The sequence below is a fragment of the Fusarium proliferatum genome (genome assembly GCF_900067095.1).
Source record: "Fusarium proliferatum ET1 genome assembly, contig: FPRO_scaffold017, whole genome shotgun sequence".
NCBI lineage: Eukaryota > Fungi > Ascomycota > Sordariomycetes > Hypocreales > Nectriaceae > Fusarium > Fusarium proliferatum.
Genome location: NW_022194806.1, coordinates 16036 through 36036, shown reverse-complemented (window position 1 = coordinate 36036; position 20001 = coordinate 16036). Strand labels below are relative to the sequence as shown.

General features: G+C 44.7%; 7 protein-coding genes across 7 annotated transcripts; 2 read left to right on the top strand and 5 right to left on the bottom strand.

Annotated features, from left to right (window-relative positions):
• Positions 1-420: 420 nt before the first annotated feature.
• FPRO_15835 (uncharacterized protein) lies at positions 421-1407 on the bottom strand (the record flags this gene model as incomplete). Its single annotated transcript, XM_031224748.1, has 3 exons — positions 421-1027; positions 1082-1335; positions 1405-1407. The coding sequence occupies 3 exons, from the start codon at positions 1405-1407 to the stop codon at positions 421-423; spliced, it is 864 nt and encodes a 287-aa protein (XP_031089976.1).
• Positions 1408-2524: 1117 nt separating this feature from the next.
• On the top strand, positions 2525-4793 carry FPRO_15834 (uncharacterized protein; the record flags this gene model as incomplete). Its single annotated transcript, XM_031224746.1, has 4 exons — positions 2525-3796; positions 3847-3970; positions 4028-4328; positions 4388-4793. The coding sequence occupies 4 exons, from the start codon at positions 2525-2527 to the stop codon at positions 4791-4793; spliced, it is 2103 nt and encodes a 700-aa protein (XP_031089975.1).
• Positions 4794-5048: 255 nt separating this feature from the next.
• On the bottom strand, positions 5049-5522 carry FPRO_15833 (uncharacterized protein; the record flags this gene model as incomplete). Its single annotated transcript, XM_031224745.1, has 1 exon — positions 5049-5522. The coding sequence occupies one exon, from the start codon at positions 5520-5522 to the stop codon at positions 5049-5051; it is 474 nt and encodes a 157-aa protein (XP_031089974.1).
• Positions 5523-7134: 1612 nt separating this feature from the next.
• FPRO_15832 (uncharacterized protein) lies at positions 7135-8128 on the bottom strand (the record flags this gene model as incomplete). Its single annotated transcript, XM_031224744.1, has 4 exons — positions 7135-7256; positions 7307-7404; positions 7451-7648; positions 7689-8128. The coding sequence occupies 4 exons, from the start codon at positions 8126-8128 to the stop codon at positions 7135-7137; spliced, it is 858 nt and encodes a 285-aa protein (XP_031089973.1).
• A 2495-nt stretch (positions 8129-10623) lies between these two features.
• Positions 10624-12209, top strand: FPRO_15831 (uncharacterized protein; the record flags this gene model as incomplete). The annotated part of the gene is made up of 2 exons (XM_031224743.1): positions 10624-12072; positions 12129-12209. The coding sequence occupies 2 exons, from the start codon at positions 10624-10626 to the stop codon at positions 12207-12209; spliced, it is 1530 nt and encodes a 509-aa protein (XP_031089972.1).
• Positions 12210-15445: 3236 nt separating this feature from the next.
• FPRO_15830 (uncharacterized protein) lies at positions 15446-15900 on the bottom strand (the record flags this gene model as incomplete). The annotated part of the gene is made up of 2 exons (XM_031224742.1): positions 15446-15769; positions 15823-15900. The coding sequence occupies 2 exons, from the start codon at positions 15898-15900 to the stop codon at positions 15446-15448; spliced, it is 402 nt and encodes a 133-aa protein (XP_031089971.1).
• Positions 15901-17013: 1113 nt separating this feature from the next.
• On the bottom strand, positions 17014-18111 carry FPRO_15829 (uncharacterized protein; the record flags this gene model as incomplete). The annotated part of the gene is made up of 2 exons (XM_031224741.1): positions 17014-17213; positions 17913-18111. 2 exons carry the CDS (start codon positions 18109-18111, stop codon positions 17014-17016), a joined length of 399 nt encoding a protein of 132 aa, XP_031089970.1.
• Positions 18112-20001: the final 1890 nt, after the last annotated feature.

The following is a 20001-nucleotide window of genomic DNA, read 5'->3' as shown; positions in this document are numbered from 1 at the left end:
AGAATAAACGCCTTTGTCTCGGCTGGTCTCAGCTGTAAATTTGTAATGCAAAACGGTCTTGTGATGAGAATTAGTGTTCCCACTAAAGCTTTACGTCGGCTGGAACATACGCCGAAGCTTTGAACCCAGGATGTTTTTCTGGATGCCGAACGGCGATTAATTGTATATTTGTCTCAAGTAGGGAACGCCACTCTTTTAGTTGCAGTGACGGTATCGGCGTGTTGGTGGTACTTGGAGGATGGAGGCACATTCATAATAGGATTGATGGGCTATCACATTGAATAACAAGCTTTGATAAGATTTAGGTTGGGTGCTATGAAACCAGCCCTTTTTCAGTTCTTGCAAGACTATGTCCACCCAATTCTCGTTTATGCAGTTCCAGATAAACCGAAGTGCTTCTAGGTAGCCACTTCCGCCTAGCTAAACATGGCTACCACCTACAAGCGGCTCATCCGGGTAGTAAATCCCAAACAGATTCATACCAATTTTTGTGCCATTCTGGACCGGCAATCCTGCGTGAGCCATTCTCTCATCACGGGTCCCGTTTTGATGCACATTGTGCCATAGTACCGCGTTTCCTTTCTTGGGCTTCACCAAGAGCCCCATGCCAGTTTCAGTTCTTGAAAATTTATCTCCGTCGGCACCCGGACCAACTCCCTTGATATCAGGAAAGTACGTTTCTCCCCCAGTACACTCGTCGCCTATATAGATAAAAGTACTCACCAGTCGATTGAACTTTTTCATACTTCCATCTGGCTGTTTCGCTTCAAGGTGAACTGGCAAGTAATCATTATGCATTCGGAAGCGCTCCCCGCCCTTATACTTGACGATCTGGAGTCTCTCAGTGTCAGGGTGTTGAAGATTACCTAGCAGTGACTTCAGACGGCTGGCAAGGCAACGGGATACTGGGTCTTTATATGATACCATAGCTGATGTAGAGGTACGCCAGGTAGAATTGACCTGAGAAGAGATCTTATCCTTCTTGGTGTCGTGTTCGTAGACGTAGGACGGTGAGAAATCATCTTTCCTGTAGACAGCGTGTGAGAAGTTGCAGATGTTGATATCGCGAGGTCATACTGACGTCTTGTGGAGAAGATGAGCAATCTCATTGTCCTTCACAAACCCATTGATGTATATTACCAGTGGGTCCACTGACAAAAGCTCGATGCTATACTCATGCGTACACGCATAGTCATCATTAAGTAGAGGACTAGCGGCGAATGCGCTGAAAAGGGACAAAGAAGTAGCAGGCGTGTAGTTGGAGGCCCATTTCCAAAGATGACAACTGCTAAAAAGCAGGATACACGCGGGCACAATAAGAGAAAAGGTGGGCTTCTAATTATTATTAGGCATCAATGAAGCTCTTTTCAGACCTTGCATATTGCATTATGGGACAGGACTTACCATTTCTTATTCCGTGTTGAAATCGCGGTGTACGTCGTAAGGCGGCTATAGGATGATGAATAAAAACCAGTCGCTCAACTCAGCACGCCAGCTTGGGAAAGCTAGAGGCGCTGACGGTTAAGAAGGTAAGATATCACTCCTTGATTGTACACGGCAGTATTAATGGAGTTGACCACGAACCTGGACCTTGACATTTTGACGGAGAAGCGATATGCTTCACATGCCACGCCGGCTGGTAAAGGATAAGCTTGCGGGGTAACCAATAGTTCTTAGAATAGGACTCATGCGATAACATATCTATGATGTATTATTTTCAAAGGGGGGTGCCGTTGCGAATGGTTTAATGCAACCCATTTAGTGCTTATAGAGACAGGTCATATCTAGCTTCCTTGCAGACGCTTGGAGAGCTGAAAACTTGTCTTTTCATGCAAGCCACCAAAGCTACAGGTTTTGCAAATATCAAAGTGGTAGGTAGGGAGGTGGAGGGGGGTTGTAGTCAATCAGCCGGAAGACCGTGAGAGCTGAAAGACTCGAGCTAGCCCATTCAAACTTTTGCCATCTTCCAACCTCGGTGGATAGACTAAACTGACGAATTAGAGTACTTGATTAAGCGAGAAAAAGCCAGCACACATATCGCAAGTGGCTCAAAGAGGTTAGGCTTAGATAAAGATATACGGCCGTCATTCAGACCTCCTGCTCTTGTACCGCACTGTAGATGATGGGACGAGCTTCGACGCAGGAAGCCGGGGGTGCACTTATATTTGGCCTCACCTGAACTAATGTGGCATTTTACATGCACTGCCTTGCCGCCCACCATCTTGCATTTATCACATGCCAACAGCTTCTAAAACATTCGTAAAGCATTCGTCCAAGCGTAGGCTAGCTGCCAAGATAGCGAGAGTAACCCTAAAACTGCTGGACGATTATCCAGGGTAGTGCTGACAAGGTCGCGTGAACTTCCATTGCGCTTAGAAAGACGTAGTGAACTCGAGTAGCAGGTGTAGGTAAACGCAACCGGTATGTAGTAGCTCCCATCTCATCAGTCCCCATCCATTTTTTAGGGGGCGGCTGGTTTACTACTATCTTTATCTCTTCTTGCCAACTGCTCAAAACTACCGCTATGAATAGACAGCTACCCCAGTATCCGCCGCGCATGATTGCGGCTACCGAAATTGTGTCAGTTATGGAACGAGCTATAGCCAAGGTAACGACCACGATTGACGATATCGTGAACGGGACCGATCCGTCTAATGCAACCTTTGAAAGGGTTATTACTCCGTATGTCGCGGTGCATAATTCGTTTCAAGCTGAGATCGGCGTCGTCTTTATGCTCCAATACGCTGCTCCAGAAAAGGTCACTCAAGATGAGGTGTCTAAGGCAGTACGATTGTGGTCTGATGCACTGTCTTCTTGGATGAGTCGCAAAGACTACTTTGCCCTTCTCCAAAGCGTGGAATCAAGAGATCAGTCCATCGACCAGGAGTCAAAGCTTTTGCTGAATGAAATGCTGCTCGACTTTGAAGAGTATGGGCTTGGACAGCTAAATGACGATGAGATGCACCAATTTTTGCATAAGAGTGCCGAAATTGATGATCTGATTATGAGGTTTCAGCGCAACATGGCCCACAATAACAACGGGCTCTGGTTACAAGAAACAGATCTACGTGGTGTTCCTGAAGAGACTGTCAACAAGTGGGAGTCCGAGACCAATGATTCAGGATCCTCAAGAAAGTTCGTACCATTTGCAAATGGTGGGACTTCGACCTTGGTAACATACGCGAGTACACCACAGGTCCGTCGTGCAATGTTTGAAGGGGACCACAAAAAAGCCCCAGAGAACGAATCATTACTCAAGGATATTATAGTAAAGCGCCATGAGCAGGCAGTCCAACTTGGCCACAAATCACACGCAGCACTTAGGGCCCAAAGGCGGTTACTTAAGTCCCCTGCAGCGATCCGGGACTTCCTGGAGAACTTGAAGCCTGATCTTATGACCCTCGGAAAGGCTGAAATCGATAAGCTCAGCCATTTGGAAGAGGAGGATGACCTCAAGGAGAGCAAGAATGAGAATAACATACTTGCAGCCTGGGACCACGCTTACTATAGCAAGGTCCTGGAAGAGCGGTTGCAAATAGACCATATGAGGATCTCTGAGTATTTTCCACTTGAGCACGCTGCTGAAGCGATGCTAGGTGTTATGAGTTCATTGTTGGGCCTTCAGTTTAATGAAACTAAAAAGGCCGAGCTGGGCGCAGAGTATTTCTGGCACGAGAGTGTCCGAGCGTTCGCGGTATGGGAGGAGAACTATACAAACTTCGTCGGATATCTTTTCTTCGACTTATTGTGGCGCGAAAATAAATACAGAGGCAACCAAAATGTTACGCATCTATGCGTGAGTCCCACGATGCCTTTGCTTAGAGACGTTACTGACTTGCTTGTTAGGGCTATGAGGACTTAGATGGAAGTAGACGGTGCCCTTCTACCATATTAATGTGCTCGTTTCCAACTGCTAGCGCCGGCCGGCCTGTTTTGCTCAAGCATCGCGAGGTTGTAACCATGTTCCATGGTAAAATCACTTGCTCATATAACGTGTCCAATTGATCGCTAACTATTATATATATAGAACTAGGACATGGAATCCATAACCTCGTTTCTAAGACAAAATACGCTCGATTCCATGGGACAAATCTACCCCCCGACTTTGGAGAGATACCAAGCACCCTACTTGAGAATTACTGCTGGATGGCAGACGTATTGAAGAGACTGAGCTGTCACTACACAAACCTTAAGCCCGAGTATCTAAGTGACTGGCAATCTCGAAATCCACATACCCCAATTCCTTCTAGAGAAATCCCAGGCGAGCTTATTGACCCGCTCATTAGCAACAGATACATGAATAGGGCGAGTTATCATTTGAAACAGTTGTGAGTTTCCTAAGACCTTGCTGCTCCCTCCAAGCAAACTAATCCAGCGCTCACTCCAGATCGATCTCTCTTTTCGACCTCGAGATTCACAGTGTAGAGTCTTTGGCGGAGGCGGAAGGCCTCGATCTTCGAGACTTGTTCTATACTCTACGCGAGGATTGCGAGAGCCTTAGCTTCGGTGATCTACGGACCAGAGGCTCTTGGTATGGCACAATACCACATCTAACGGGGGGGTATGATGTTGGGTACTACTCGTACCTAGTATGCACTGCCTTTGCGCAGGACATTTTTCAAACAAGCTTTTCCAAAACCCCTTGGGACCGGAAGATGTGGGAAAAGTTCAGGTTTGACATTCTTCAACCTGGAGGGGGCCATCCTGACATGATGGGAGTGTTGAGCGACTTTTTAGGCCGTCAACCAACCCCTAAAGTAATGGTGAAGACTTTAGAGTGTGCCATAGCTTAGCTGCACAAAAGCTTCAAATTATGTCTTAATAGCCTTCCAATAACCGCTCAAGCCCTCTTAGCAGGCAATGCCTTATCCAACCTCGCACTTGATAATGTTTTTCAGGCAGAAACAAAGCCAGTCTACACAGTACTAGGCATAGGTTGCCGGACTAACTGCCCTCTGAGGTGCAAGGAAATCTGTCCATTCCAGCCCTTCTCAGTTGCCATAAGCAACGATAAGACATACCTAAAGACACATACACACCCGGTGGCTTCATTCAGGATAAGTCCACTTCTTGTCCCACGAAAAGATGTTCAAGCCCAACTTTTGCCCAGACTTGACGGGCAAGGAAGCGTGGCGTACGTCTGGATGGAAGGACCCATTTGGGTACATGTTCTCCCAGAAGACAGCGGCGCCCTTTGTCGGTTTGAAAGTAACACCGGAATACTCCTCATCATCGCAATCGATGACGTCGCACCAAGCTGAGTCTTCTGGGCGCTTGAGTAGGGGAAAGTTTGTTCCGCCACCTGTGAAATCATCGTTCAAATAAACCATAAACGTCGTTACTCTGTTTCCTAGGTTCATCCTCCCATCATAGTCCTCATGCCAGGCAAAAAAGCCATTGACGTGATATTTTTGGGCCTTCATACGCTCAACGTAGGTGCTATTGCCGCGCCACCCCTGCAACTTCTTTGCTCTATAGGCAATGCCTTTGGTGATGGCATCTTTACGTGGAATTGTCGCCATTTCTGATATGCGTATGGTTGTGTCCACGAAGGCCTCACCATTTGGGTATATCTTTGAAGTCTCCCAGTTGCCGTTACTTCGGAAGGGAGGAAAAAGTAATTAGCCTTTAACAGTACAACGCCTTTCTCGGGACCTTTACCTGAGTTTGATAACATGATCGATTTCCTCCCCAGACATAAAGTTACTGATGTGCATGATAAAAGGGTCTCTTGAGAATATCTGCACTTGGTAAGCATGGTCCTGTGTTGGCAAGGACGTCCAGCTAAGTGGCCGGATAACCATCTTAGATAAATTGGGTCCAAGGAGCCAAGACAAGACAAGACCCAAGAAGATGACCGCAACGAAGCCAAGCCTCGCGATTGTAAGAGACATGTTAAAGGTTTGAAAACGAATAGTGAGCAGTGGTTTAAAGAATATTCTCAACTGATTCCAGATGATAGTTGTGTGAGAGAAAAGAATGAAGAAGAAAAGATATTCCTGTATGGTCGAGTGTGTATATAGATAAAGAGGGGAGGCGCAGGGAAATGGACTGGTATGGAGCAGACCGCGGGGTATTAGCTTCCCCTCTTTTCTGGTTCTATAAGGAGTCCTGGAGAGAGGGGTGTCTGGTAGGTGTATGGTATCTGAATGTCTGGGAGCGAATAAGTTTGGGAATCTGTGCGTTACGCTAATGTGGTGTGCCTAATAAATATTTATGCCGCTAGCTTAAAACCGTATAACTAATTCGGGGGCTGATAAGGGAATTCTGGTTATGGCCTAGTGTCGAGGTCCTTGTCAGCTGGCAGTGTAATTGGTATTTCTGCCTGTTATAACTGGCCAACTTTGCGCCAGTTATAGCAGTCTCTTTACTTTTAGCAGAGCCTTTATATTTAAAACATTTATAATTTATCTACGGAGTATATAAGCTTTATTTAATTACAAACTCAATCTTAATTACAATTAGATCTTTAATAAATAAGCTTTTTTACTTTATATTATTAACTTATTAAACTTTTCTTTATAATTACTACTTACTACTTACTATATTACTAATAATAATAATTTTTTTTTTATAAATTTACTATAATATATACTTAGGATACTTAATAATAATATCAGGTGGCTGTTAATAACACTGGCTGTTAGTTGTTTTCACTCAAGAGATTGCGGAGTTCCGGCATACGGGATAGAGGGTCAGTATGTTAATTTTGGATCTGAGTGAGACTGTTGCGGCCGTTGACGTATACCTCTGCCCATTTAATGAGAGTTCATTCATTTGTGGCTTGTTAAGAGGAGGATATTAACCATAATGGTCACAATAGAGCGACACCATGTGACCCTTATATCTAATATCACAGATCTCTGATCAATTCAAAGCCAAGCCTCTACTATCAGTATATCAGATTCTGTTCACACACCACCAGCTCTGCAAACAATTCTATCGTCGAAAGAAAAATACTGTTATTGAATAGGTGGTGAGAAAGTAAGGGTATATAGTAGCCAGCAATATCGCTCTGCTATATTTCTTTTCCGAGACGTGCAGCCTTCGACGCCCAGATCATTTTCTGTTTTCTTTTTCCTCTGCCAAATATCAACCATAACTGGGCGACATTATCTCTCTTCTATGCGCGCCTCATTCTTCATCGTCGCCGGTAAGATCAACAAGAGATCTGCCATCTGGCATTTTCACCTCCTCATACTTCAACTTTGCCGGAACACTTGAGTCCAGTTCATGTTTCTTTGCTTCCTTGGGAGCTAAGATTTGTGAGCAATCCTGATTCGAATAGCTTGGGTCTTGGACTTACGATGTGCGCTGTACCTGTAGACAAACTCACCCAAATATCTAAGGATGGTGCCTCCAGGCCTCTTACGATTGGTCCCGTCAGTATTCTCATTTTTGAACCTGCTACCGTAAGACTTTGCATATCATGGTGCAGATATCAACTCACGTGGTCCCATGAGTTAAGCCCTGACCGTGTATGATGGTGGCCTTGTGAGCCAGTTCCATTTCGGGTCGCATGGGAGGTGTCGTTACTTCATATATGACCGATTTCTCTGACGCGACAGCGCAGACTGTAAGACGGATGGTTCCCATAGTCTTCACACGAACCATATCTGCCTTGGTGTTGTCATTGTCACGGTCCTCACTGAGATCAAGTTAGTGTAGGAGTCAAAACTATTCAGTACATGTATAAACCTGAGAGAATGTCTGAGAATACCGGGTATTCTCGCTTTATAGTGCCGTCTTGCGTTTTGACATGTGCATAGTTCCACTTTTGGGTCTCGTGGTTTTGAAGGTCGACTAGAAATCTGCTGTAGAAAGTCCCATCAATATGGATTTCGATGCCAATGCCTCCAGTCATAGCAGGGAGACTGCTGGTCTTTAGATCGGAACTTGAGGTGAGAGAGTCCCCGAATCGGCAGCCCGACTTAGACACTATGTAGCTGTGTCTGGTAGGAAGGGGCGCATCTTCCGATCCTGCAGGACCGGCCTTGTGCTCGTCCTTTTTGATGTCTCCCTCACTGGCCTCTCTCGCTATGTTTCCTTGAAACGGCCATTCCTCAGTGGGCAGACCATTGACGAGAATTCTGACCTCAATGCTAGGAACGCCGGGGAGAACGGCCATGGGGGAGCGGAATTGCCAAAAGTAGAGACAGGTAGAAGGGCAAGACTGTAGTGAATAATTGAAGTGAATTTTAGGTGACAAGAGAAGAGAGAAGAAGAGAAGAGACACGAAATGGCGAGGCCGGCGAGAAAGCTTTTCATTGTGATTGTTGCACGGCGCAAGCTTGTGTCACGCATTGCTCATGATTGTTGGTTGACGTTGTATTGTTATGTGGGGAATCCGAGACATTGCTGCCTCAGTCAGTCAGTCACAACGAGCCTCAGTAAGATCAAGATGGGCCATCTGAACACAAACTCCTCATTTTATCGAAGGAAGCGGCATTTCCATTACACCACTAAAGCTTTGCTTTCAAATATACCTGGGGTCTGAGTGAAGTCATGAGGGCTTATTTGCAACACTGCTGATTTTTTTGTGCATTCTGAACCTGAGGGCACGTTTGATGTTACTGTTCCAACGTCGAACAACGTTCTCACGCAAAGCCCGCTGCCATGTTCTGAGCACATCCTGCCATGCTTCATCCTTCTGTGGGGCTTGAAATAGTAGCTTGAGCGAGATCTGTATAACGTTTTGTTCCTTACCAGATTGCACGTTATGCAGTATCTCCAATAAGTCAATCACTTTCAGCAGGAAAGTAAGAAACACGACCACTGAGGATACAAGTGCTGGTCAACGTGATACTAATCGGTGACGCCTGTTATAGCCTCCGATCCAGTATTCCAGTTGCTGCTCGAGACATGATCATTAGCGCCGCCCTTGAAATCCCTTCCAACACATGCTCCATTATGCTCTGTTTCATTGGTTTCTTGTTCTTTGGGGCACTACAGATAAATCCCAGGGGTCAGATCCGAGTTACGCGTTTTGAAACATAGCGCCTCGGCTCGGGACATTCTTAGCTTGGGGATCTCAACAGCATAAGGAGACACTATCGTCCTTATTGAATATTTATAAGCTCTATATGCCGCTATATCACCCAATTGAGAGCAATGCTGAGAATGAACAAGACCAAGCATGAATTCATGCTGCGTAACAACTCAAGTCTTTCATCCATTTTCATGGCGGCAGAGATTCTTAGTAACCCAGTCTCGTGCAAGTACCGATATACGGGATGATTGAGCAAACTGTCCACGTAATTGAGTGCCGTTTGTGCTTTCACAACGCTATTTCCCGAGTGGCCAAGACGGGTCCAGTAGCGGATGAATCGGGTCCCGAAGCAACTAACCGCAGAGAATGTACATGATAGTATGTATTATTCAAAATCAAGAGCAACTTGCGGGCCATGTGCAACAGGGAACAAAGTTGCCTTATATGGTGATAAATCGTTGGCTGGAACAGCCGCCAGGATTTAAAATGTGTACTTGCCTCTTGTCTCGAACGAGCCAGGGAAATTTCGAGACTTTGGCATAATTATTTCTTGGAGCATGCCTAGCATCTAATTATAGTCAATGCCCCTGCCCGCGCTCCGTATACTTCACAGAAGCGGCCTCCCCTAGCACAGCAATAGATCTGGACCAGGGCCCTCTTGTCCGAAAAACGCACGATTTACGACGACAAACACATGATAGACTGTGGAGATGCTCCATAAGGGCAAGTTACAGTATAATGGAGGGACATACTAATATAGATACGATTGTAGTCCCTTCCTCAAGTGTCAGATAAACATTCTCCGACATCGCTCTTATAGGCAAAGGAGCCGATAAATTATGGCCTTGCACGCTCGAGCACCAACGTCTGCACCTGTTACCTCTTAATTGAACTATCTTCTTTGCTAAAGATTACAATCTCGGAGACGAATGTTATTTACTAAGATTTGCTGGATGATGAACTGAAGGGACGAGAATGTCCACTTCTGAAAAGTGCTTATACTGAATTAGGTGCAACTGAGATATTATAAGCTTACTTCTAAAGCACGGTCTATTTAAAGCAATAAGGAGATTCAAGGATTAAACTATTAATTCTTAAGAGACATATCCATTTGCCGACCTATCCGTTAGGTTCAGAGTTTAAAGCCATTGGCGCTATGGACATCTCTGAAAACGGTCTAGTCAGATTCATAGTACTCTTCTTGCTCCCCATTTTGGGTTCAGAAGTGGCGTTTGGTATGTCACAAGCAATTATAATCCATAATAGCGTGATGAGCCTTACGAGTATAAATCTGTAAAGTCAGCCTGATATGTACTAAAAGCGCCAAGGGTTACAAGCCACCCAAAAATCAGGAATAGTCCCCCAGTAGAGCTCCAGCTCATGAGGCAGGGCAAGGCTTATATAAAGTGGACGGGAACACATGTTGATTCTGCCCTTTTGATAGAGGTGATATCACGCATAGGTACCATAGAGAGATGCAGCCCACACACATACAAGACACACAGCAACATTTATGGCTCTCCACATTGGATTGGACCAGTACCCTCAGTAGCCTTCTTTTACTCTCTACTGGAATTCTCATGATAATAAATGGCCGCTGCTCTCGAGGTCACGGCCTCAGTGCCGATGCACCCATGTGTGTTGGTTCGCAGTTGTCTGTACAGAGCTGGCTCGCTATCGCCGGCATTCAATTTTCGCTTCTCAGCTCCATACTACTGCCCCGTATATCATCGATAGCACTTTCCAAGTGTTTTACAAAAACTGCCGAAACCACAGGAATGCGACTAGATTGTCTGCTTAATTCTCTCTCGTCAGCCCCGCTCTCCGCTCAACTCCGGGGGTCGAAGAAGGCCATCCTCCTCCGATGTCTAGCGTTTCTGCTCGCAGCACTCGTGAGCATTCTTTACAAGTTCTCTTTCGTTAATGTTAATGCAGGAGGCATGCTTGCAATTCCGAAAGGGGATACCTACTACAATTACAACTCGGACGGCTATCCTGATGCCGACACCAGCTATACTGAAATCGGCGAGTCGGACATGCCTCGGGAGTACAACTATGCTTTGGGAGACGGGGTCCCGTCCAACGTACTCTCGGCAAACCTCATTGACTTCATTTCTGTCAACAATGGGTCCGTGATGGTCGTGAGCGACCCGGGCAAGGCCTTTGAGCATAGGCAAACCACGGATCTAATCGTAGGCCCAAAGGTGAATGCGACAAGACTCACAAGAGTCATCAATGGGACTGTTCAGTCATGTAACCCCTTACTATACCTTCGAAGCTCGTTCCATGTCCTGCGCGCAATTGGCGACTTTGAGGCTATCAAGTGGCTTCTTGTTGAATCAACGCCATATAACAACGGGGTACGAATCGACTATACGCCCTGGAACTCAACCACCTTTGATGGGGGCATCATGGACATTACCTCCTTGACCAATGGATCCATACAGGCTTGGATCGTCGGGCATCCACTTGCCTCCCAGCGACAAGCGGGCAATGAGGGCATCTACGACTACCGAGTTATCGTCGATATGCGATACTGTTATGGTTATATCAGCTGGTCAAACTCGGTTACTTATGGTCATTTTGCAATAGAGGAGCCAACTGATATTCAATGTCACATTAACCCTTTCAATGTGGCTACTTGGAACAAGACAAAGTGGGCATTCAACGCAAGAACTTTCATGCAGGCAGCCCTTGCTGGAAAGACGATTGACGACAGTTTCTGGATAACTGCGCTGCCCTTGATTCCGATTGTTAATGATCACTCGTCTATCCACAGAGATTTTCGCCCCCCGACAACGCGGAATCCACGGTGTAGCACCATCGCTTTAGACTCATTTGCAACTTCTGAGGGTGTAATAAGGGCTTCGAAGACCGGCATGGCGGCTCTAGGAATGGCACTACAGGGGCTGGTAATCGTGGCGGCCATTGTGGCCCTATGCTTGATTATCTGGCCAAGGCTCCCACTACTTACAGAGTGGCCTGCACAGTGGCTTGCATTGGCAGAAGGTTTAGATCATGCTGTAGTAAAGGAAGCAGTGAAAGGAGGGGTAACAGCGTCTAGTGTTGAGTCTAGCGCTGTCGTATTTCTGTCCCTGTCCCGTGGAGGGAACAACGAGTTGCGTCTAACTGGTGTCAGGTCATAGTCGTCTTGGCGCGTTGGCTTGGCCAGCACGACTGTGTCGGGAGAAGACATAGTGTGGTCTTCATGAACATTTGAGTATATCTGAATCTTCACTTGGTAGCCAAATATTTCTTCTAATAACTTCAGATATGGAAGAGGTTGTCGCCAAAAGTCCAAATGTAGCCTTTCTCTGGTTTTGAGTTAGTGGTTTGACATGGTCTAGTAAGAGCAAGTGAAAGATCTCAAAAACTTTGCCCTGACTTCAGAGTGAGAAAACATGCCGCCAGATTTCCTGCAGTTCATAGCATCGTGTCTAGCAAGCCCTAAGGATGTCTGGGTCCAAGGCTGTAACTACGCCCCTACAAGATGTCATAGGGTGCACTGTGCTATGTGCCAATTGACGTGGATAGAAAGGAAGCTGGACAGACTCGGAAATGGGCGTGCAGTTGGATATTTAGAATTGATACCTGAAATTAGGTGGGTAGCCGGGATTCAGTCATCAAACTCTAACTGGAAGGCGTTGGCCTGACATCCCAATTCGGACCTTTCGAGATCAGTTTTTTGAACACTAGTGCGCTATACCTAATATACATAATCTGAATCACCAAGCTCAGTATGGCCCGAAGTTTGCCTTCAGGGTTGTAGTATGGTATTACCAGGTAAGGCCTTGTTCAGGAACACCGAAGTCAAAGTTGGAACCATGGGTGAGAAGTTGGATGTAGAGCAGCTGTGAGGATGCCAAAGAATGGTCTTGGTATCCAGCCGACATGACAGCGTGGATGAGATACAGGGACCACAAGGTGGTGCTACAGATTTCCTGGGTCAATAAAGCCAACTTCAAGCCGTAAGAATTCATCCTAGGCCCATCATAAGGCTGGCCCCCATGGCTGATATAGGGAAAGGGCTGGTGAGCTGGCGCCGATACACTCTATGCTTGATGATAGCAATAAGGGCTTGAGCGTCGGTAACCGTGGGGCTCTCCATCCCTGAAGGGCAACAAGTTCCGCTCTGGAACACAGTTCTTTTCCGTAACCCAACATCCCAAGGCCGAGGTCATAATAGTCACAGACGACAACGATGATTGGAAGCAAAAGAGCTCTGTTCATATTTTTGCTTTGGTATTGACCCATGAATGTAGCACCATGCAGGAATGAGAAAATGGGTATTTAGCGTATGGGAAGTGGAGAACATAGTTAATGTATTGGCGGCGACCTGCTCTGAAGGTTCATTACGACTTGTCGCTTTCGCAGGTTCAGAACTAGAGGTTTCATATACCATCTTGTTAAAAATAGTTTTAAGATTATATCCAAGATTCTAAAATAGACAAAGAAGCCTTTAGTCCACCAACATAAAGACCTCTATAGATTGCTTTTAGTGGTAAAAGTACAACCATCCTGATAACATGTAAGAAGCAGAAACAACTAATACAGAGTCCAAATATTCCCAATTCTTATCAAAAGAGTAACCGTAAATAAACATACAGCAAGAATTTAGGGCATATAGGCAGTCGCGCAGTTGCTATACCTGCATTGTCAATTTTAATCATTGCTGTTGTGGCTCTAGTAACTGTGACATACACTTCAATACATGCATATAAGAAGTTCTATACCATTACACACTTATGCCTGTTCTCACTATATTTCGATGTTATTAAAATAAGAACGGAATAGGCATTAAGAGACTTACGCTGAATTTTGGTATAAGATAGAATAATGGCTTGGCGTGTTTCCTGAATAGAGTAATCCGTTGCCGGGAATAGAGCTTTACAATAATACACTATTAGACCCGAAAACCATAACTCCTTAGTCACTTAGTGCGCCGTACAATAGACCTTTGGCCCAAGTTAATAATACTTGCTGTCTCTCTGTTTTGTGTCTCACGTTCTGTTTGCTAGAAGTCTTGATTCTACATCCGTAGTGTCATGCATAAACAGTACAGCCATATGCTATTACTTAAGCGTATATAAGTCGTAGCAAGTATCGGTGCGGCTACAACGTGACTGCCATTGTTTCTTTAATACATGTTCTCAATTTCTGCCTCCTGCCATTTTCGTTTGCCATGTCTTTCTTCGTTGTGAATGGTGTTGCCATGGAACGGAGTGCCCTTTGTTCGCTCACAGGAAACCATTTCCCCTCACCATCATGACCTTTGTGTTAATGCTCAATCATTTCTCACGTTAGCAAACAGCTCGTTACATATCCCAATATGCTGGAACTATTTAAACCATTCATCTGCTTTCAATACTCATGAATCTTTTTTCTGATCATCCCTCCATCCATCATCTGGATCCGTAATCTCAACACACAACCACTAGCCACTTCAACCACGTAGTTGCGTCGTAGCAGGTAATTGGGAGGTGGAGTGATAATTCAGAAGGCCAGATTCTTTCATGAATATCTCCGGAAAGTGGCCGTGCTGGAACTCTAGATAACAAATAGGGAAGGCATTCCGTGGTGAGAGCACTGTGAGCTTGTGTTGGGGTCGGTAGAAATTGAAAAAGGATTGGATTCTGGCATTGGGGCTCCTTGAATCCAGACCAAAAGAATTCCGCAAATGATTGATGAACTAATCGGTACTCGCCTCCGGCCCTCTCAACACGCACGCCATGATGGCGGCCTTGTGGAAGTGATCTCTTGGTGCTTCGTCTGATGATGGGTCGCTGCGTATACCAGGAGGGCCAGACAAATCGTTGATGCAACTTGTGACCTCCCATAACTGGTCTTCCGAAAGATATAGAATGGGAAATGAGAGCCAGTAGAAAATGCGTCTTGCAATAATATGGCCATTTTCGTGTTTCGTGGCGATGAATGTAAGGATGCGTATATACATCCGTCATCCCCTCTTGTCTCAAGAATACGCTGTGGCTGCAGAAAAGGATCTAGGTTCAGTGCTTTGCAGCCTTATTAAAGCTGAGTATCAGTTAGAAGGCAAAGATCTAGAATAGTGGGTATTATGTCTTGCTATTGAACAATGGATTAGAAGAGCCATTGGGGATACTGCCTTGATACCTTAAGGAAAGCTGCTCCTAGTTAGGGAAGTTATGTTTTGCAAAATGTATTGGAAGGTGTCAGGAGCAGGCTTAATTAGACTACGGTTTGCTTTAGGGATGGGCCTCGGTGGAACATCGATATCGCGGTTCGTCTATTTGCCCCTATCATACTTCACATCCTAGAGCATATCGCATCTTAGACATATTGTAAGCCTCTATCACATTCCTAATTCGGCAGACTTATAACTATCTCATGGAACTTGACAGAGATGTCCCGGATACACCCAATGGGAAGATTCCACGCGCAGCCTGTACCGAGTGACCAGGAGCTCCGCCCACACACCTAGTAGCATCGTCGTGTTTGACCGGAATCTGTAGTGCATTTGAGACCCTCACAGCAACCATAGATGCCGCTACAGATATCTCCTTTGGTTCGGCAAGCTCGGTCCTTCTTGCATTCCCGAGCGCCCGAATTTTTAGGGTCCACCCAGCTGCAAACCCCACTGCAGCACTCCGAGTCAACCTGGCAACCTTTGCCGAGAGCACGGCATTCTTCCACCTTACATATTTTATAAGGCTTGTCATCTACGGCGCGGCAATAGTAAATACCGCAGCAATCCAAAGTCGTGCTGCACTTCTTCCCAAAATCGTCGCATTCATCACCACCCTAGAAACATTTTAGTGGTGTGAGTAGTTGAAAGGCATATTCAGGCTACAAACAACAATCTCACCGCCAAAAAATTGTGCGTGGACAATGGTGAAGAGCATTGCAGAGGTGCCGAGAACGTGAAACTTCATATTGACGGATTGAAGCTTTTGTAGATGACTGATAGAAGATCTGTTGTTGTTATCGGTGGTGATGTGATGTTCAAGTTGTTGATTTTATAGATCGATATTCGGGGTCATGGGAGAGGGCTTTTATACCTCTTGTCTGCGTTGCTGGATACTTCATTGTGCAGTAGGATTAGTAAAACAAACTCTTTGGTCAGGACTGGTACATTAATTGACTAACAGGATAGAAGGAATTCTAAGGGATGCCCTTTGTCTAGGTCCATGGACCCCTAGAATACCAGAGAGGGAGAAGCAAAAGAGCAATCGACTTTAAGACTCCTCCCGTTATTCAATAATACGCCACTCTATATTTCAAGATTGAAAATTAGAGTAAATGGAGAGACCAGCCTATAACTAAACTAACTTAGCTCCTGGATACGGGGACTGAGACACGGCAGAGAGAAAGAGTGGGCAAAGGATCTGGGATGCAGGAAAGAAAATAAGGGCCAGCTAAGACACGGTAAGGAAAAACGGGCCGATAAAATGAAGATCGAAATACATAGCTCTATTTCTGATGTGAGTTATGTAAAGTAGTCTAGAAAGCATGTAGTTCAATAATAAACTTGGCCATTTTCTCAACAAACGCCAGGTCTCTAATTCTTACTAATCTTTCCTTCAGGTTACCAATTATTACGGAAATGACCGGAATGAGAGAATCCATAAGGAGGAAGGCAAGACTCCTTATATGATTAAGGTTTATTGGATCATCCAGCTGGAATGAATTGAAATGGTGCTGGAAGACATTCAGGAAGAACAGAGCGCGTTTCTCTCGAGTAAGTACACTTCCTACGCTTTGGAGCCTAGAACCGACACCAGGCTATTCGATGGCGAATATGCGTTGGATGGCCTTCCGCCCATGTTACTAACATCACAAGAGTCCATTAATCCATCTCTTCCGTATTTACCATACTTCTGAAGTCGATGTAGCCATTGGCGATGTTCTGGTTGTCGTAGGAGAATAGCGCAGTGGATTAGACGTGCTTATTGACCTGGCCTTCTGTATGTCACGAGCCGCCTGAATAGCTCGGTTTCTCTAGGACGAGATGGATGATGGCAAACTTGACTGATCACCTGAAGTCTTTAAGGCCCGGTCTGTGGAAGGATATCGTGGAAGAATTCCATCAACTTGACATTCTCGGCATAGAACTTCAGCTTAGGGTCGAGGCTAGGCTCCGGCGTAACAACGGGATGGGTCTTGTAGAGCCACAGTAAGCCGCGATGTTGGACTTCCTTCTCAGAGGTGTGATTTGGATCACCGTCCTGCTCCTTGTCGTCCTCATCTTCTGATTAGCTTTCTGAGATATGTATGTCTTAGCTGCTGTTATACTCTTCTGTCTCAAGTTCGCTCTCCGATTCATTCGTCTTTGGAAAATAGTGCAGAGGAGCGTTATCGGTCCTTTTTGGTTCGCGACATTGGTGAGGGTTTTTTCGGGGTACGTTATCATCTGAATCCAAAACTTTCGCTTCCAATATCACCAACTCACTGTATTTGTTGTCCTACTGACCTCTGCGAGGTTCGTCATCCCGAGGTGGTCGAGTCAGAGCCGTACTGGTATGGCCAGGGGTGTTCGCGCAAGTGCGTCGACTTCTGTATCTCCCCCCAGTCTATTGGATCCTCAGACACTGTACAGGGAATTCTTTCAGCCAGCGATAGACGATGTTCCATGTAGACAAAGCCTCATCGATAAGCTTCTGAATGATTGGCTATAAGGTGGAATGCTCCACGGGTTGTAAATTATTGATGTAGCTTTTCATCTTGAGACGACCGCCATCAGCCTAGAAGTCGCACGGAAACCATTGGGAATTTGTTGACGTGTAGTTGTAGAGCTCGCCACTGATGGACTTATCGCTCGGCTTCTTTATAGCAAAGCCTTGACTACGATTTCCCAGGGACTTTACAAGTCACATCCGTCCGTCGAGTAGAACATGAGACTTACCGCATATCAGCGGATACATTGATGGGTGGACATGGTTCTAACCGAGGTTCATAGGCTTTCTATCGCTGCCGGGATGCCAATCCTTGCCAGAAGCAGGGGTATCTTCTAAAGTATTGCCACCTTGTTTGAGCCCTTGCGACATGTCGTCGGGGATTAAGTGATCAGACTTGACGATAGTGGCGGTATATTCGTAGACGTGAAGAAGGTTCGTTTTCTGGTAAATTGTTGCCTCAGGCTTCATCTCTTCGATGCACCAGAGATGAGTGGTGTTAGCGTTGCTGATAGTCAGACAATTCACATACGACCTCCGTCAACCGTAGCTGTGGTGACATAGCTATATCTGAGGTATGGGCCATTATGTTAAGCCTAAAGTGTATTTTCTAACCTTATAACTGACTTATAAACTTAATACCGCTATAACCTTCTGACTTCCCTAAACCTTTATTCTAACCTTATTTTTAGCCTAGTAATACCAATATATATATTATTAAGAAACTTTCTTCTAGTTAAGCTTTTCTTATATATTAATATTTCTTAATAAATTTAATAGCTATATACTATACCTAAAAATTCCTTTTAGTAAATTGCTATCTAAATATTAAATATAGATATAATTTAGATATAATTTCTCTAGATTAGCTATATAGCTATATTAAATTTCTTTAGTTTCTTTAGCTCCTTTAGTGCCTTTTTCTTTTATTAGATAACTTTAATAACCTCTATAGAAAATCTACTAAAGGCTACTATAAAAGTAATAGTCTTATAGTTAAAGAGAGCTAGCTAAATAAGGAATTTACTGCTAAGCTTATAGAAATCCTATATAGAGATAAACCTTATAGCAGCCCTATAGTGCTTTTTAAGGGGTTTATAGATATATTTACCTTATTAAGTCTTTCTATATATTAATATAGCTTAAGGTATAACTATAGCTTTATTAATATAATTATTAATATTTACTATTTAATTAGGTTAGTATTAATAAAAGACTATTTTTATTAGTATAGAAGCTGCTATCTTAAAGATTAAGAAGGGATATTTATAGTATTAAGCTAACCTTCCTTAGCCAGGGTCTAGAGCTTCTTATATGCCTTTAAGGCTAGCTAAAGAGTTATTATTTAGGTTTTCCTTTTATTAGCCTTATATTATAGTAATTAATTTATATTATAGTATAATATCTAAGTTATAAGCTAGAAGTGTTATTTACTGCTAAGACCTGTGGCTAAGAGCTTAATCCGGCCGAGAGAAGATAACTGAGGTATGGGCCACAATGGGATTCTATGCCTCAGCTTTCTATCAACTCGCGATCCTTTCAACATACACCTTGATGCACCAACCTGGTTTGCGGGGAATTGAAGCATATCGAATTCACAATTGATAATAGTATTGACTGCAAACTAAGTTACCGAGAAGGGATGGGAAGATAACCATTATCCCCGGGTTCCTGATGGATAGGAAGGCCGACGCCAGAGAGTTTAATACTTTCCATGACTATCAAGGTTTACGAAAAAATAATGCTCGAACCAAATTGTTCTTTAAAAACTACTACAATACTTTATACTGTAAACATGGATTCAATTTAGCTATAAACGTAATACTTTCCAATTTCGCTTCAAAAACTACAAGATCGATCCATAAAACTAGAATAAAAATTTCAGCCTAGCCGCCTAGCAGCTTCACCTGAGAAACAAGGTGCTCCCCAGCAATATCTTCATCACACAGCATCACCCCGCATTTCACTATAGTCGTTCTAGTCTATGGAGAATCTGTGATGGCAGCGAGTCAACTAAATCAATACCGGCTCTTCGGCATTCCGTGACTCACTTGGTACGCCCTGCGTGTGAGTAGAATCGGCTGGGAGCTCAGCCACAGTCGAATCTGGGAAGTAAGAAATCGGCGAAAGTACGATAGCATCCGCATAAATAGCTTCAGGCTGGGCGCTCGTATCTGCCAGCTCACAAATAGAACCATTGCGATATGGATATTCTTGAGACCCTTCTCGAAGTCCACAAACGCCAGAGGCCTCGATGTTAGCGGCTGCAGGTTGATGATGGGCCACTTCTTTTTGCTGAATTGCCTCAAGAACATCGCTGGACAAAGATGCCTCTTAGAACTCAGACAAGGTGTCCTGAAG